The sequence below is a fragment of the Vicugna pacos genome, chromosome 1 (genome assembly GCF_048564905.1).
Source record: "Vicugna pacos chromosome 1, VicPac4, whole genome shotgun sequence".
Lineage (NCBI taxonomy): Eukaryota > Metazoa > Chordata > Mammalia > Artiodactyla > Camelidae > Vicugna > Vicugna pacos.
The window spans coordinates 122,455,827-122,473,958 of NC_132987.1; the positions used below are offsets into that span (position 1 = coordinate 122,455,827).

At 48.6% G+C, this 18,132-nt stretch overlaps 2 protein-coding genes across 19 annotated transcripts in view; one reads left to right on the top strand and one right to left on the bottom strand.

The window, feature by feature from the left end:
- HSF2BP (heat shock transcription factor 2 binding protein) overlaps nucleotides 1–11,681 on the bottom strand; it is a 65,004-nt gene extending 53,323 nt beyond the window's left edge. For 3 of the 7 annotated variants that reach the window (XM_072969884.1, XM_072969861.1, XM_072969893.1), the window contains exons 1-4: nucleotides 11,349–11,681; nucleotides 10,624–10,881; nucleotides 9,658–9,808; nucleotides 1,227–1,330 (exon numbers count right to left, since the gene is read on the bottom strand). In XM_072969884.1, coding sequence (XP_072825985.1) covers nucleotides 1,227–1,330; nucleotides 9,658–9,808; nucleotides 10,624–10,659 — 291 coding nt within the window. In that variant the 5' untranslated portion in view covers nucleotides 10,660–10,881; nucleotides 11,349–11,681. Of the gene's footprint in view, nucleotides 1–1,226; nucleotides 1,331–9,657; nucleotides 9,809–10,623; nucleotides 10,882–10,910; nucleotides 11,215–11,348 lie in introns of all 7 variants that reach the window. The other 4 variants (XM_031681600.2, XM_072969866.1, XM_072969872.1 and 1 more) reach the window with 3 other exon arrangements.
- Nucleotides 11,682–11,781: 100 nt separating this feature from the next.
- Nucleotides 11,782–18,132, top strand: part of RRP1B (ribosomal RNA processing 1B) — a 37,413-nt gene continuing 31,062 nt past the window's right edge. For 10 of the 12 annotated variants that reach the window (XM_072969962.1, XM_072969967.1, XM_072969946.1 and 7 more), the window contains exons 1-2: nucleotides 11,782–12,002; nucleotides 12,236–12,271. In XM_072969962.1, coding sequence (XP_072826063.1) covers nucleotides 11,873–12,002; nucleotides 12,236–12,271 — 166 coding nt within the window. In that variant the 5' untranslated portion in view covers nucleotides 11,782–11,872. The remainder of the gene's footprint in view (nucleotides 12,003–12,235; nucleotides 12,272–18,132) is intronic. The other 2 variants (XM_072969916.1, XM_072969934.1) reach the window with 1 other exon arrangement.

An 18,132-nucleotide genomic window follows, 5' to 3' on the forward strand; every position in this document is an offset into this window, starting at 1 on the left:
CACCGCTCTCCCACAGCCATTTTCTTCCTTCTGGCACTTTACCAGAATGGCTTATTTTTAAGCACTACATCTAAAATGCCAACAAAACATGCATTTTCCTACGCTTATCAATTTAAAAATAGGAAATCTAAGATTCTGTCCAATTTAAGCTTCAACCTTAATGAGGATGTCTCCATTCTAAGGACGTACTAACCTCATGGAGCGCATTGTTAACACTTATCAATTCCTTCAGACCACGAGACTTTTAAGTCCAGACAAATTAAGCATGCGTCCCTCTTAGTTTGTCATGATCTAAATAGAATACGGCAGAGCTAAAATTTCAGCTTTCGATATGTGACATTCAACCTAACTCAGTTTTGAGACTAACACTCTTTCCCTAATCTTTTCTACTTGCTCAACATTAAAATTTATTTTAAAAAAAATCCACCAGTTTTGGAAACCCTCCACTGCAGCCACAAACATTCAGAGCTCCTTCACGTGAGGAGGGGGTATGAAACAAAGCTTAGAACACAGGCAGTGGGACCCTGGAGCAGCTACCTAACACTCCTGCAGGCGACCAGAACCGGCTGGCGTGGCTGTGCTGGGAGAGGCCCGGAGACGCAGGCCAGCAGCTGGCCACTGCAGCACCCAGCACGCCGCACACAGGAGCCGCGGTTACTCATGCTACTATTTCACTGTTCAGAAATGAAAATACATTCATACGCCAATTTTTACCAGAAGTGGCAGAACGGTTCTGAGAGAGCTGTTCTGAGAGAGTAAGGGAAGAGGAGCTAATGCTCTTCTAAGAGAAGAGGAAATACTTTATTCCATACAAAAAAATGTGTAATTTTAAAGAAATATTATTAGTCTCCCCAAATATTAAAATAAAATATAATTGGTTATTTCTAAAACATCAGTACATGATCTCCTAAGTTAATTACAAATATTCCTATTTAATATATCTCTCTGATTATAAATCATTATGTGCATTATTTTTCCAAGATTCTTATTATATTATGAATTTTAACATATGAATGGTCTTTCAAACATAAATATTAACGGTAACGATTTAAAATAATCTCCACATTAAATGGTTGCAAAATCCCAACGATCAACTGTTTTCCAACCCACAGAGATACGTGCACTTAAAAACGCTGATTCTGGAGGCCAAGGGCTAGACTGGCCAGCAGCACCCCGTGGACACGGCCACACGCTGGCCTTCCAGCAGCCACCAGCGAGCTTCGTACCTTCTTCTCCCTCAGGCTGTCCGCCTGCACAGACTCCAGGCGGGCTTTGAAGTGCTCACGGTCCATCCTCAGTTGCTCTAATTCTTGCTCTTTCCTTTCCAGGTCTACAAGAAAGAGACATAAAAATACTCAGTATTTCAGATCACAGCTCTCCCCTAATATCCATGTTGCTTCATCTTCTCTTAGAAAAACCTTCTTTCTGAGGTAGAATTATTTGCATAACCAGTCCTTGAATAACCAATATTCTACAAGTCCTGCTTTTTAAGTTTTTGTTAGTTTTTAGCTCATAGCAGTGAGCACTTTTTTGTTTTCTGTTTTACACTTTTAAGACTTCATTTTACTGCCAGACTTGCACACTAAGGTTTTAAGAAAGTATGTTATTTCAAGGGCTGAAGGCAGGGCTGAGAGCCCGACTGTCTCATGGCACAGATCTGTACCTGCTCCATTAAAGCAGGAGGCAGCTCACTGAGGGGCCGGGGCCAGCCGGGGCTGAGCCACAAAGCTAGGCTCGCCACCTGGCAGACTGACTCGGTGGAACAGCTGCAGGAGTCAGTGGGGGAGTGAAAGCAAAGGGGATGGAGACACGGAAAGGCCACAGGGAAAGGCGGGGACTACTGAACGTGCCCTCTCCACCTCATGCGCGTAGGCGATGATTCCAACAGCCCACGAAAATCCCAGAAGACACTACTGTTAATCTGAAATCAAAAGTATTATCCACTTTAAATTAAAAATACCATGCTACAGAAATACTGACATTCAAAAAGCAAAGGAACAAAGTTTTAAGTGCCTTGGTTTTGAGGATATCATCAGTTTTTATGCAAACAGAATTTAACAAGACCTGGGGGGCAGTGTGCTCAGAGCTACTGCTGTAACTGCTTAAGTAAAGTAGCAATGCTTGAGGACAATGATTCCCAGCTCTACCGGACATCAGAATCCCCTGAAGACTTGTTATAACACAGCCTGCGCAGCCCCATCCTCACACTTTCTGATCCAGAAGGCCTGAGGTGGGCTTGAGAATCTGCATTTCTAACAAGTTCGCAGGTGAGGCTGATACTGCTGGCCTGGGAACAGACGCTGAGGACCGCTGCTTCAGGACGACAGCCCAGCCCAGCGTCTCATCACTAACAAAATGCAATCAACACACAACTGGCGACAGCAAACAGGGGAACCCAGTGCTAGGAATGAGAAAAAGCGTAAAAATGGAGGGGGGTGAAAGGCAGGCTGCCGTGAGCGCCTCAAAGGGCAGAGGCTGGAAAACAGGACAGCACTCCGCCCTGAAGGAGAAGGCTCACAGACACTTCCTCCAGTGCAGCGCAGACACGAGAGGAGGGGCGCGGCTTTACGACCTGGGGGTCTGGGCCTCAAGGAAACTCAGCTGGGGTGGGGGTGGGTGTTAGTGCCACGAACAATGAACAATGAATGCAGGGAGCCTACGTTTTCTAGGTACCCTTTGCCCTAGAAGGAAGATCAGAACCTAAAGCCATACATGCAGTTAAGACCTTGAAATGGCTGGCAAAGCTTCCTTTAAAATGTGTTTCTTTGACACTACGCTGAAGTGACACAAGACCATTTCTTCTCCCTGAAGTCAGGTCTCTGTGCTTTTATGATGTATTACGCCACTGCATGACTTTCACCAGGATTCTTGACTTTGTCCCACTAATCCTGGCCACCCGCGAAATCAACTATACAAATCAAGCGCATGCTTTGAAAACTAAGTATCTGCCTTTTGTAACAACGTTAAATGAAAACACATGTAATTACAAGTGAAATATGAACTGCAAACGGTCGCAGGCAAAAAGAAAAATTGTTTTAAAGCTAAGGTAAGATCATTGACGGCATAAAACTGTTTCTTTGCAGTTAACTTTTCATTTTTTCTTCTATTATTAAACTGTATGGTGCTCAAACGTGGTACAAGCCTTAGGGATAAAAATATGAAGGAATTAATTAAGACCACCCAAAAAACTCTTTCATTATGCTAATTTCATAATCTCTCTCTCTACATAGCTGCTTATGACCTTATTATAAGTTATCATAACAAAGGGACAGGGTTAAACAGTCTCACCCTGCCCCACCACCCACCCCAGCTCTCCAGAAGGCAAGTGCCTTTGTGCTGTCCGAGGTCACCGCCGTGTGGCCAGATGGGAGCACTGCTGCCGCCTCCAGACAAAACTCCCTCCTTGCATTTTTGACTTGGCCAGGGCTTACCTGCTACCTAAACTACATGAGGGCAAGGATCGTCATGGGTCCTGATGCATCTCAAATGCCTAGAACAGTACATGGCACCTACTAGGCACTCAATAAATATTTGCCATGTAAATGAATTTCATTTCTTTATTCCTTCCACTAATCCTTGGATAGAGGGAAAAACACGACTGTTTTGATTATATGTCTCTTCTATAACAAGGATATGTAGCTTTTGCAATTTTTTAAAAATCAGGGACAGAATGATTTTTTACGGACAGTGAATGATACATCATATATGAGTAAGACGTTATCTTACCCAGCCTCAGTACTAGAACAGGAAGGGGCTGGCACCCAGCCTGGACTGTATTTCAACTCCTAAGTTTAAGCACTCAAAAACAAAGGAGAAATCTGTTACCTGTTAACTGAATGAAAGGGTGGCCTAAACAGACTACCAACACACAGGAACAATCTAAATCACAGGCCACCTCAACATCTCTGTATCTTCTGAAATTTACTTTTCTGATGGTATTAATTACATGACAGTGGCTATCAGCTCATTCACAGGCAGGATACAGAGAGCCAGAGATGAGAAGCAGGGCTACCGAAACCCAGTGAAAGAAATTTACACTATAAAAAAAAAGGAATCAATGTCTCCTGCCCTTTCTTTATCACCTGGCATGTTTATAATGTTATTATTTATATTAATACATTATCAGATAATTCATGTTAATATGAAAATGTTAATTAAAATAGCTCAGTAAGGAGTCTCAAATCCAAAATAAAGGCTTTTTAAGCAATCAACTTCTGGCTTCTTATCACTAACAAGCTTAGAAAAGAATTTAGAATTACGTACTGATGGATTCCTTCTTTACTTTGAGCTGCGATTTGAAGGGTGTATTAGTTTCCCAGATCAGACATAACAAAGTACCACAAACTGGGTGACTTAGAGCAGAAACGCGTTCTCTCACAGTTCTGGAGGCTACAGTTGGAAATCGAGGTGCCGGCAGGGCCTCGCTCCCTCTGAAATCTGTGACCCTTTCCTGCCTCGTTCCCCCTCGGGTAGCCCCAGGCGCTCCTGGGTTTGCGGCAGTGTGCTCCCACCCCGCCTCTGCCTGTTGGGCTTCCCCCATCTCTCCATGTTACCTTCCCTTTGTGGGTGTCCGTCTGTGTGTCCAAATTCCCTCCTTTTATAAGGACACCAGTCATACTGGGTTAGGGCCCACCCCAAAGACCTGATCCTAATTTAACCAGCCTTCAAAAAAGTAAGTTAAAAAAGTGAAAGGATGAGAATATTCCAGGACTCATTTAAAAAAAAAAAAAAACCTCTCAGTTAAAGAGCTTAAATGCATTTCCAGGCAAACAACACTAATTAGCTGTCAAAATTTTAAAACAAACCTAAGGGATGTGGAGGAGATTTGAAACCAGAATATGGAAATAGCGTTTTTTTCCTGCACTGCCAAAAATCTGCTGCTTTTTCTAACGTAAAGGCCACTGGAACACTCTTACAAGAGAAACAAAACGTGTGACTAATAGGAATCTGTCCTCCCCTGGCGCTGCCAATGTACCTGCACCACCTTTTCCCATCTCCACGGTGGCGCGCAGCCTGCTTGTGAACTGCCAGGGAAAGGATCCCATCTTACCCTTGTTATATGCCCACATTACCCAGCGGACCTTGGCAAATGCGTCATACTGAGAATACCTGCCTGCCTGATTTATCAACTGAATTCTACCACAAAACACTAAGATCAATCTTGCTGAACCCAAATGAACCAGAGTCAGGGACCTGTGCTTTTCATCTACTGACATACAAACAGAATGCTGGCTGGGCAGGAGCGGTACATTCAAGTAATGGATGTCTTGACTACCTTTCTCCTTCTGTCCCTAGACCCCCGTGTCTGTCTCCCCCTTCCCAGGCCCTGCCTTCTGGACAGTCCCCACATGCCCTTCAGATCTGCTCTCACCCTGCTCTGCCCCAGGAGGCTCAGTCAGCACCCACAGCAACCGGGCTTCCCTCCTGTGGCTTCCTGTTGGATCTGCACAGTGACGGCCCCCACAGGAAACGAGGACAGGAGGCAGATGGGACTTCTACCTGCCCCCTGAGTCACCCGCACCAGGTTCAAGCAGCAGTGACCTTCTCCTCCCAGCTGAGGCCCTGGTCCTACCAGCACACGGCCCCCTGCTGGTCCGGAAGCTCCCTGGGAGACCACAGGGCCCCACTCTTACGGTCCCCTAAACCCTGGCCCACGCCTGTCTGTCATCCCTTCACCACTCTCAGTCTCCCCTTCCGTCGCCTTCCAGGACTTGGATTGACACACTCTGATATTATCGAATTTGGGCCACAATACATAAACTTCAGGTCAAATTAAATAATCTCTTCTTGGCACCCATTCTTCAATGATTATCCCATCCTTCATCAATTATCTCTCCGGTTCATGTTTCTACCGGCCAGAATAATTCCTCGCTAAGCTGAAACAGAGGTCTACTCTCTTCTCATTAATATCAAACTGCTGGGAAATTAATCTCAAAACCCCTACAACTGCTTCAGAAATCATGCAGTGCAGTGCTTCTCAAACCCCACTGCTAAGAACCCAAGGCCTCAGGGATGCTCATGGTTCTGTAAACCTTTAATTAGTATTTCCATTTTACAGTAAGTTTTTAATCATTTTATTTGGAAGTAATTTCAAGCTTACAAAATGTCGTATAAATAAAAATACTACAAAGAATACCCACACACCGTTTACCCTGACTTACCTACCGTCAACACTTCTCCACATTTGCTCATCACTTGCACACACACGATACATTTTTTTCAGCCAGTTTAGGGTAAGTTACATATATTGTGGCCCTCTATTTCTAAATACGTCAGTGAATATTTTCTAAGAATAGGGATAATGTCTTAGGTACCCAGTATACAGTTGTCAACTCCAGGAAAATTAATACTAATACATTTATCTAACCTACCACGAACATTAGAAATTTTGTCAAATGACCTAAAATTGCCTTTTGCAGCATTCTCTCCCCCCAAGGTACAGCACCCAGTCTAAGGTCAGGTATTGGCATTTAACTGTCATGTAGCTTTACTCCCCTTTAATTTGGAACATCTCCATAACCTGTCTTTTCTGTATGACCTCAAACAATATATTTTTAACAACTTAAAAATCATAATACCACATGCAGAAGAACTTCCACTTCCAGCTAGCACGGTGGTACAGCAGATCAGTCTTCCCTAGAGAATAACCAAAAAGTGGAATTTGAACAAACCAAAAAAACTGTTTCAAGGTAACAGAGTTACCAAGTCACGCAGGCCTTGGGAGCCAAGACCCAGAGAAGAAGGAAACGCATTTAAGTGAGTGAGCTCCACTTTCTCCCCTACTCTTCCCCAAAGCATCTGCATATTCAAGTTTTTCAGTCTTTATCCTAAGAGCAAGGAGAAGCCACTGGAAGCTGACTTAAGCAGACTGGCTTGCTAAAAATTCTTCAAGCTGTGGTATACAGAAAGGACTGGCGAGGGGCAATGAGTGGACACTCTGAGGAAGCAGAGATTCAGACAAAATGGCAGGGCCTGGACACAGGTGAAGGCAGTGGCAACGGAGGCGGGCTGACAAATTCTGATGCAGCCATGAAGGGAAGGGCACAGGACTTACTGGCAGAGGGGCTGGGGGTGGAAGGGAAGTGAATAGTGAGAGGAGGGGTGAGCAACAAGGAGGATCCCAGGTCTCTGTCTGGATGGGGGTGCCCTGGGGAGGCTGAGAAAGCCCAGTGTCCAGTGGAGTGGGGAAGGGAAACTTGCTAGGCTGGGATACAAGACACATAAAGCTGGCCACCAAGTTAATGGGAAACAGTATTTCTCCCAAGGACATATTGCAAGAGTGAAGTGTCATAATGACCTCTTCTTTCAGTAACTGCTGATTTCTTGCTCAGAGAAAGTCCATTCTATAAAATCCTAGACTTCCAGAAATTTTGCTGTTTGGAATTGTATCAGTAAGAAGGAGGAAGCATCCGCTGTCCCCTGCAGGGTGGAAGGCACTGTGACACAGAGCAGCAGCCTTGATACCCAGCTAGCTGCAGAGCTTCAAATAGAGGATTTCTAAACACCACGTTCTACCAGCTATCTAAATTTTGTGATTTTCAAGGAAACAGGGCCTGGGTCCACTGCAGTGAGACCTGATGCTGACCCCTTCACACACAGCCCTACCTTGCTTGGAGCCCATGAAAACACAGCTTCATCTGTATTTCATCTAAACTGCACCCTGCTCCAAATCCTAGAGCAACTAGCCCTCTCCTCTGTTGGCAAGACGCTCACTTCCTCTGGTGTGTGGTCTCCCTTATTTCATGAGCCAGTAATCTGACCTTGTCAGACTACAGGTCCTTCCTGATGGTTGCAGGCCAATCAGGATAAGACAAACATTTAGAATTTGTAATGAATGTAAAACATGCAAGAGGAAATGCCAAGGAGGAGTCAGATACAGCGCCCTGAGCCTGGAGGAGAGGTCAGGAAGGATAAATCCAGGAACCACCAGCATCAAGATGGCAACGAAAGCTATGTGTGTGCACAGACTGCCCACAGAGAGGCCATGGAGCGAGGACAGAAGGGGGCCTAGGCCTGAGCCTCAAGCAACTCCACCAGCTGAAAGGCTGCTGCAAAGAAAAATGAATCAGCTAAGCAGACTGAGAAGAAACAGCCAGAGAGGTCAGGAGGAAAAGAGGTGACGACATGGCTGGGGAAGGCCAAGGACTGGGGAGCAAGATCTCCTGAAGTTTAACTTTGATCAAGTCGCTATGGATGTGTTTGTAGGCCTCCCTTTTATAAGCACTAGTATGATTTTGGCAGAGGACTAATCTCCAAAAACTGACTCATGCCAAGCAACCCATGAGCCTTTGATGTGCTTTTCAGAATGCCAAGTCAGTGTGCAACAAGAAACATAAACTACCCAGCAGGCTGCCATCCTCAGCTGCTGGTCGGCGCTTTCCTTCCCTGAAGATAAATGCACAGAGGATGACTAACTGCTCTCAGAAAGTTGCTGACGGAGCACGAGGTCAGAACCAGGGAGATCAGGAAGCCAGTGACCTGGAGCTTATCTGGCAGGGTCCCCACAGGAAACAAAGCAAACTAGATGTTCACTTTACAAGAAGGGCCACTTACAGAAGAGACAGCGCGGGGTAAGAACCCCCAGAAGGGATGGAAAGGCACCCAGGACTAGCAGCGGCCCTCTAGCTGGAAGAATGAGGGAAGAAAGAGGTCACTGGAGCCCAGTGAGAGCTGGGACTGCGGAGAAGGCCCTGAGCAGGAGGCACAGCTGTGCAGAGAGCAGGAGGAACCATCCCAACCATTTTCTGCCCACTGATGCCTTCCACTGACGAGCCCTACCAGCAGCCAGCAAGGAAGCAAGAGGCATCGGTCCGCAGTAGTCCACCTCCCCGCCACCACGGGGCAGAGGAGGGTGGATCTGAGGATTCCAAAGAGAGAATAAACAGGCAGGGCACATGGTAGCCATGAGCATTCCCCCTTCTAACTGGATATGGCTGCCGCCTTGACCGCATACATCTCCTCAAACCAGAAACTCAAGATACGTCCTTGTCTAGTGCTAAAGACGTGAACCGGCCCCCCAAGATAAGAGGCTACGCAGTGACGGCTAGCGGTCAAAAGTAACGTGGGAAGGGAGCCTTAACCACTGCAGGCTGTGTAACTGTAACGCACCCTCCATCAGACAAGTGCTGCGTCAACCCCGAAACCACTCCAAGAGCTTCTGCAGGCTCCTAGACTGACACCTGACACCATGGCCAAGCTCAGATCTCAGCATCCACACGGACAAGCCCTAGTGAGCCCAAAATCAAACCAGCGCTAGAAACTGGTCCGCTCCTCAGCCCAGAGAAACACCGGAGTCCATGCAAGGCTGCCTCGTGGCAAGACCCCTGACTTACACAGACAAGGGCTTAATTCTTAGAATAGAGATTTTAAGCTATAAATTTCCTGCCGAGGAAGAAAGGAGGAGAAAGGAAAGCTGGTTAACAGATACTCAGAAAGCTGGCAACCCTTCCGCCGACACAAACTTACACATCCAAGTTACTCATCTGTGGGCATCTCCTTTACTTATATCTTATCTGACTCTCCCAAACGTAATTACAAAGACTGTAATGGTATCTTAAAGTTTACTTATAATCACCTCATGGTTATTTACATAAAGTAAATCTGCTCAAACAGATTGCTGTCACCATCAATGACTGCTAAAGATGAAGTAAGACTCACTTTTTTCTACAATCTTTAATTTCTGGAAGCTTTCCAGTACTTCCCCGTTTAGTATTCTGGGTAAGAAGTCCCGGATTTGCATCACTTCAGTTGTCAGACGTTCCAGGTCGTTCTTTCTGACTTTAACAAATTCTTCTTTAGTTCCCATGTGCTAAAAGGACAAGCAGATCTTAAGATTATTAAGATTCTCTTCAGATGACTGAAATTAGCAGCCCAAGTCAGCTGGCTTCCTTGTCTTTAAGGCCTCTTTTTTTGTGTGTGCTCATTAATTGTCTCTAAAACATGTGCCCTCTGCTATGCATATTATATCCTGAGAGCTGAAGCTCCAGCCTTCAAATTGCGAGCCAATTCTCTCTAAGTGCAAACAAGGCCCTATTCCTAAAAGCCAAAGAAAATGCCAGCAATATTTTCTTAACATTCCAGAGCCAAGCTAATCAGGAGGAAAAGGAATTTTACTGGATTCCCAGTGGGAGCGCCAGCCCTTTGCGGGCCATCTGACTTCGTATTCCCCACGACCCTCAAGGCTGTCCGGGTCAGGAACCAGGGCACAGCAGGGCGAGGAGACTCACAGTAACACCAGTACCAGGGGACACACCAGGATCTGAACCCGGGTGTGGCTCCCAAGTCCAGCTCCTGCTCCGGCATCCCGTGCAGCGGCTGTAGCAGCCGGGCACCGCGATGCCGAACCAGCGTTAGGGCCTCGACGGCGGTCCGGGCCCAGGGTGGCACAGGAGCTCGCCCACCGCCCCACCGCGCGGCCTCCTGGACCCGCACCCGCGGTTTCTGAGGCGAGGGTCGCCACCCCCCACTGCCGGCCCGGGCCACGCTGTCCACGGACGGGGCCCAAGGCCTTCTCGAGCACGCTGGGCGAGGCCCAGGCGGGCTGCGGTGCGGCACGGCACGGCACAGGCGAGTGGACGGCGACAGCTCGGACCCACGGGCGGCGACCCCGGCCCCAGCACTGACCCGGCAGGCCTCCTCAGAGGCGCCCGCCTCGCCCATGGCCGTCGCGGCCTCGGCTCCGTGCGCCTGCGCGGCGGCGCGCCCTCTGACCCCTCACACCAGAAAGCGCGGGAAGTGTCCACGCCGGGGCTCAGGTACAGAGAGCCGCGAGGCTCAGACCGCGTAGCGTTTTTGCAGCATTCTTGGCCCGAAGGACAAGGGGTGGGCCTGCGGGATCCCGCGTTGGCTCTTCTGGCTTAGCCCGGGTTGTAAACCTGTTAACTGCAAAGTAGAAGGACAGTGAGACCCACGTTTGAATGTCTGGTAGAATAAATCGAATCGGCCCTTTCCGGTTTGGCGAGGTATGTTAGATGAAGGGGCGACACATTCTAGTGAACGGACAGCGGGGGGGCCCGCTCCCGCGCTCAGCTCCAAGCTCCATCAGCAAAGGTCGAAGCTTTCTGACAACAGTCTGCTCCGGAGGTCTGCCTGCAGTGGGAGCCTTAGTCCAGCCCGCTGGTAAGGAACTGAGATGACCGCCATGAGCTCGGAGACACCACCTGGTCCATTCACTTGCCCCAATACGCCCAATGAGTTCGCAAACTACGGTGCAGCCTGTGGGTTCAAATGTACGGGTTACCGTACACGTAAGACTTCGTCTGTCTGAAACCGGCCGCAAGCTGCCCCTGCCCGAGTCTCCGGAGCACACGCCCCAAATCCTCGCCCCTGCCCCGGCCCAGGACCCAGACCTGGGCCCTCGATGGTGCTGCCCGAGGCATCCCGCCAAAAACCCCAGGCCGGCCCGTCTTCCCAGCTTCCACCCGGCGCAGGCGGCCTCAGGAGCTCAACACGATGGAAGACAGCTCCGCGTATTTGGCGGAACAGCCGCCGATCAGAGGGGAATTTTGTGGAGTGGGCGTAAAGATTCTAGACCACTTAAAACTGGCTGCCCGCCTCTTCTTGGCCAACACTCAACGCTGGCTAACCTCGCTGTCAACGGCCCCGAGCTTTGGCGCCCGAGAGACAGCGCAGGCGGGGAGGCGCGACGCCCACCCCGGCTGGGCTGCTCCGCCGACTGCCGGGGGGGGGGGGGGGGCGCGCTCGCTCCCAGAACGCCCTGCGAGCGGCGGCACCTTTGTGACGCCATCAGCTGGCGCGCCGCCGCCTTCTGCGCAGTCGCGGCCCGGGCTGTACAGCGGCGGGCGCTCGGCGGCGGCGGCGGCGGCGGCGGCGGCGGCGGCTGGCTGCGGCCGGGGATGCTCCAACAGGCGCGATGGCCCCCGCCATGCAGCCGGCCGAGATCCAGTTCGCTCAGCGGCTGGCGTCCCACGAGAAGGGCATCCGGGACCGGGCGGTGAAGAAGCTGCGCCAGTACATCAGCGTGAAGACGCAAAGGGAGACAGGTGGGCGCCTGGCGGTCCGCCGCGCACGTGGCGGCCGGGCCCGGGGGGCCCAGGGTGGGCGGGGACGCGGGGTGGGGGGTGGGGAGCTGGGCAGAGGGTGTGGGGAGAGGGCCAGCCCAAGGGACCCGCGGGCGGGGCGGGGAGAGCGTGGGGCACTGACTCGCGCCCCTGTCGTGTGCTTCTGCGTGTCCGCTTCCTGCTGCGTCTCGTCCGGTTCTTCGGTTGAGAGACAGCCGCCGGCAGTGTTAGGTGGCGTGCTGAAAGTCGCGGTGAGTAGGGAAGCGGAGAATAGAGCCAGTGTGTCGTACCCCTAGCCTGCACGTGGGATCCCTGGGCTTAGCCTGGCTGATTCTGGTGCTCTCTTCACTGAGTCACTCCTTCCTCTGACCAACACTTTAAGGTGCATGGGTTACAAGAGAGAAGATAGAATCGCTACTCTCGAGGAACTTGTCTCAGTAAATCTAGGGAGGAATATGAAAAGGAAATGAAAACCGAGGAAAGAAGGAGCGGCTCCACATAGGCTGTTCCAGGGAGGCCTCTCCAGGGCGGCATTCGGCAGATCTGAACCCAGGCGGCGGGAAGAGCTGGAAGATCAGTAAGGGAGAGGGCGACGATGTTGGGCGTGAAGTTGGAAAAGTAGGCAGTAGCCAGGTCGCACAAGGCTTTGTAGTATGGGTTCTGACTGCATTGGGGTGCTGTTGAAGGATTCCATTTACCTGATTCAAAATACAGTCTGTAAACCCTGGAGGGTATGAACTCCAGTGTGAGATGGAGTTTTTTATTGCACTAAGATAAAGTCTGATTTATTTCCCACTAGTACTAATACCTGGAGTCTACTTGAAAGAATTGATGTTTCCCCCTGTACTGACGCTCTTAGTTTTATTTTGAAGAGAAATCACAAAAGACTACACAGCAAGAAGAAAGTACAACTTCGTGGGAAGTCTGCTAGGAGGAGTGAAGCCAAACTTCCTGACTTCAATTCTATTAGGCGTCGCCCTGACAGGTTTAATTTACTCTCATCCCCTATATGCTAGAGGTTCCTAAACCTGACTTTCTAAGCCATACCTTTACTACTTTCAGCTTAGATAATGCCCTCCTCACCTGGCATCTCCACCTGGATGTCCTCAGACTCCATGCCCAAAATGACTCATTTTCTTCCCCCCACAACCTCGTGTCCTGGTGCTGCTCTGCTGCCTGTGCTCATTCATTTGGGCACTAGGTCCCATCACCCCGCAGACTCTAGCTGGACACATGATGTTGTCCTGGACTCCTCCTCCTCATCCTCTCCCCCAGTCCTGCATCCAGTATCCTTTGGTTCTACCTGTTTCTTTCCCTGAGTTACTCTGCCCTCACCGGAGGCACCCTTCATCTGCTCTAGATTTCTGTACCTGCTTACTTCCTAACTGATCTCAGCTCCCTTTGTGCCCCCTTGAACCTGTGCTCCATGAATAAGTCTGGGCTCATCTTCTTGAAGCAGTTCCATCAGGTCACCGTCTTCCTGGAATTCCAGGTCTGTAGATCGTGATCTGTCCCCCCTGCCTTTCTCTCTCCATCTCAGCCCCGGTATGACAGCTCCACACTGGTTCCTGCTGTACAGTGCGCCAGCTCTCACCTCTCTGCCTTCACTCCCCCTGTTTACTGAGAAGATTCCCAGCTGGATCCAATCCCAGTATTCACTTCAGCATCACTTGCTCCCAAATGCCTTCCCTCCTGTCTCACCCCATTCCTCTAGGATTCTGAAATACCCAGTGTGTCTCTGTTGTGGCCCTTAGCTACACTGCTTCTTAGTTATCAGCTAATGTATCGTTCTTCACCCAAAACAATGTAAGCTTCCATCTGCTCTCTTAGCTGGAAACGGGAGCACATCCAGACGGACGAGGCCAGCCTGTGTACGCCGAGAAAGAAAAAACATCAGACGCACTACGCACGGGGCTCAGCCGGCCAGACAGAGCCTGCTGTGCGGGGCCCTTGGGGGAAGAGGCGCAGGGCGTCAAGTGCTGAGGGGCACAGGGGCAGGAGGCCCATGGGGTTGCACCAGGGCCCAGGGTGCTGGCTGCTTCACGCCACCACATCTAAGCCACTTGTCTTGTACATCTTGTTCCCCATCACGTCCACCTTGCAGGGAGTGCAGGGGCGTTCAGAAAAGCAAGTGTAGAGTGTCATGGACGGCGCTGATGGCTACCACAGACAGGACTTCTACCCCGCCGTGCTCGTCAGAACAGAAACACAGATTGGGGAGTAACTTGCCTGACCGTGGCATCTCATTAACAGGCTCAGATGTCTGTGTGACTTGTCTCAGGCACAGTAAAGGCAGGCTGAAATTGTACTCACTATCCGATAGCAATGTAGATAGTGTTGTGATTTTAAAAGCAAGTTGAAAACTTTGTAGAACTAAAAACAACTAAATGTTGCTCTGCTGCTTTGAGTGTTTGTGTTGATCCTTCACCTTTGTAGAATAAAACCGTGGTTTTACTCGGAAGGGCCCACTTGTCCCTGTTCATTCACTCGTGTGCTGAGCACACACGCAGAGCACCTACTATGTGCTGGGATTTTGCACGCCACTCTTGGGATTGGGAACAGAGCAGTGAGCAAAACAGACAAAAATCTCTGCCTGTTTTGTCCATTCTGCAACCTTAAACATTTAACATCTGCTAAAATTGGGGTAAATTTTTAAATCATCCTTGTGACTTTCGTTTGCACTCTTGCTTTCTTCTGGTGGCACGTGAAATAAGCAGTCAGATAGCTGATGGTGTCGTAGGTTCAGTGACGCGAGGGAGGAAGCGAGTTTCTTCATACGGACAGGGTTTGGGGTCTCGACCCAGTAGTTGGAATAACTGGGAGCTGTGGCCGTTTCGTCACAGGTGTGGGTTTGGGTCTAACATTTTACGTCCCACCTAAAACGGCTCCTGGGCTGTTTTGTGATGAGAGAGGCCATTGGACTTTCTCATCTCATGGTTTGTTAGTATTTACTGTTTCCACGTCTCACCTTCATGGTAACCTCATTCGTTTTGAAATAACTGAATCTATATTGCTGTAGAAACTTGGTCGTGTTGAGTTTAAGAAACTCAACCTCAAGAAGAAAAGATAAAAGGCAGTCATGGAACAGGACTGCCTCGGCTCTAGAGGTCTTCACCTTCAGGGTTCGGAAAGAAACCAGAAAATGTTAGTTTTCTAACATTTCTAAAGCATTTCTCTGCTTTGCTTTAGACGCTTCAAAGATGGGTACCTAGATTTTACCAGCTAAATTCGTGGGTGAAAACAAGTGGTTTTTATGCATATATTGAAAATAGCTGTTTTTAAAGAGAAAAGAGCTTCCCTGAGCTTGGGGAGGGAACAGGAGGTGATCGCACGATAGCCGCCAGCTGAGCAGCGCTTTGCGCTTATAAAGCGCGTCTCACCCCTGCTCTTACTTTGGACCTTAACTGTGGACCCTGCGTGCGTCACAGGTGAGGAGACTGAGGCTCAAGGGGTAGTTGGCGGACCTCTAGTAGTGCACAGCTGGTGACAGCAGACTGGGGCCTAACCAGCACTTTGTTTCCACTCTGCTTTTTTGTTTCGCGTAGGGTGAAACCGTCAGAAAGTATTTCCGTGTCCAGCTCCCTTCTGGCCCGCTGTCCAGGATCTGCTCTCACCCTGTTACTTTGTCCAAATCGACTTGTTTTCTCTTGCAAAGGCCCCTGCAGCGCGTCACACCATGCCCTTGCCCGTGACAGGCGTGGGTTCTCGTGAGGCACCTGGGTAGCTAACGTTATCGCTTGACGTGCTGCTGCACTTAGAGGAACATCTGGAGATGAATATTCACTGTGCTCTTTTTAAGTGAAAAGGTCAGAATACAGAATATGTCAGAATGCAGTATACTGAGGCTGTGCACACACCGCTGCGCGTTTCTGTGTCACGTGTTAGTGTTGTGGACGTGCGCTGGAAAGGTGCACACCAGGTGGGAGCAGTGGTTCTGGTGGGGGGACTGGGGTTTGGGGTGGTGAATGAGGCGCTCTCCGTTGTACCCTCTGATACAGTATGTGAATTGCATGGTTTTTATTACATCTTTATTTTCTTTTTTTTTTACTGAAGTATAGTTCACAGTGTTCTGTTGGTTTCTGGCACGCAGCAGCACGTTTCAGTCATACGTATACATATATATATTCCTTTACAGATTCTTTTTCATTGCAGGTTACTGCAAGATACTGAATATAGGTCCTTGTGCTACACGGTGGAAACTTGTCATTTATCTCTTTTATGTGTACTAGTTAGTATCTGCAAATCTCCAACTCCCAACTTAACCCCTTCCCACCCCCTTTCCCCTCTGGTAACCATGAGTTTATTTTCTGTGTCTGTGAGTCTCTGTTTTGTAAATAAGTTCATTTGTGTCTTTTTTTAGATGTCATATATAAGGGATATATGGTATTTTTCTTTCTCTTTCTGGCTTACTTCACTTAGAATGATGATCTCTAGGTCCATCCATGTTGCTGCAAATGGCATTATTTCATTCCTTTTTATGGCTGAGTAGTATTCCATTATATAAATATACTATGCCTTCTTTATCCAGTCATCTGTTGATGGACATTTAGGTTGTTTATTGACCATTGTAAGTAGTGCTGCTATGAACACTGAGGTTAGTGTATCTTTTTTGAATTAAGAGTTCCCTCCAGATATATGCCCAGGAGTGGGATTGCTGGCTCACAGGGTAAGTCTGTTTTTAGTTTTTTGAGGAATCTCCGTACTATTTTCCACAGTGGCTGCACCAAACTACATCCCCACCAGCAGTGTGGAAGGGCTCCCTGTCCTCCACACCCTCTCCAGCGTTTCTTGTCTGTGGACTCTTTAATGGCGGCCATTGTGACAGATGTGATGCCTCTCTGTAGTTTTGATTTGCACTTCTCTGATAATTAGCGACATTGAGCGTTTTTTCACATGCCTATTGGTCATTCATATGTCTTCACTGGAGAATTGCTTGTTTAGGTCTTCTGCCCATTTTTGGATTGGGATTGGATTGTTTTTTTCTTATTAAATTGTATGAGCTGTTCATATGTTCTGGAAATTAAGCCCTTGTTAGTCTCATCTTTTGCAAATATTTTCTCCCATTCTGTAGGTTGTCTTTGTTTTGCTTCTGGTTTCCTTTGCTGTGCAAAAGCTTGTAAGTTTAACTAAGTCCCATTTGTTAATTTTTGCTTCATTTCTGTTACCTGGGTAGACTACCCTAGGAGAACATTGCGAAGATTTATGTCAGAGAATGTTTTGCCTATGTTTTCTTCTTAGAGGTTTATAGTGTCTTGTCTTACGTTTCAGTCTTTAAGCCATAAAAATCTATTCTTATTGGTTGGGACTCTTTTGCAGTTGGAACTTGACAGAACATTCAAGCCACACTAGTTTTCAGGGAAAAAAAAACAAATGCAGGAGCTCCACCAATGGCACCGGACCCTAGCTTTTCTCCATAGCACACTCTGCTCCCCCAGATTGGTTCCGTTTGCAGTCAGGCTGCCCAGCACTTAACAGGGTGACTGAGCACAGATGCAGGCTGTGTCTTCTCTCAAAGTCTCCTTGGAGAGATCTTGGGTCCTTCCTAAGGCCTGAGGGGGAGGATCTGACCTGCAGTGGGGTGACCCATGCTGCTCTGGTGTGAGCGCAGCTGGCTGCTTCCCTCCATGTAAGTGAGCCCTCCCAGCCCACTGCCTCCCTCCCAGGCCTGGCCTTGAAGGTGGCAGCCGTGGAGGGGACAGCAGTGTAGCTGCTTGGCAAACACGGAATGCCCAGGACCGGGTCTCCTGCAGGAACTAGTGTCTTTTAAATCCTGTTTGCTTCCAAGTTCATCAGTGTTCGTGCTTTTCCAGTTTCATTATAAAAAATTTTCTGAACAATAAAAAGAAGAAAGCAACCCATGATAAAATTTTCGTAGTCTCATGCAGTCCTTTTTTCTTTTGTGTTAAGGAATATTTCAAATATACAAAGAGTGCACTCACACATCAGTTGGCCCCTTTCTGCTTCTCCCAGATTTTTGGGAAGCAAATCCGTGGCATCTCATGTCATCTCCCGAGGCCTCAGGATGTACCCCGAAAAGATACAGGCTATAACCACAGGACTGTTGTCACATCTTTTAAATTTTTTTCCAATCTATTGAGATTTCCCCATCATC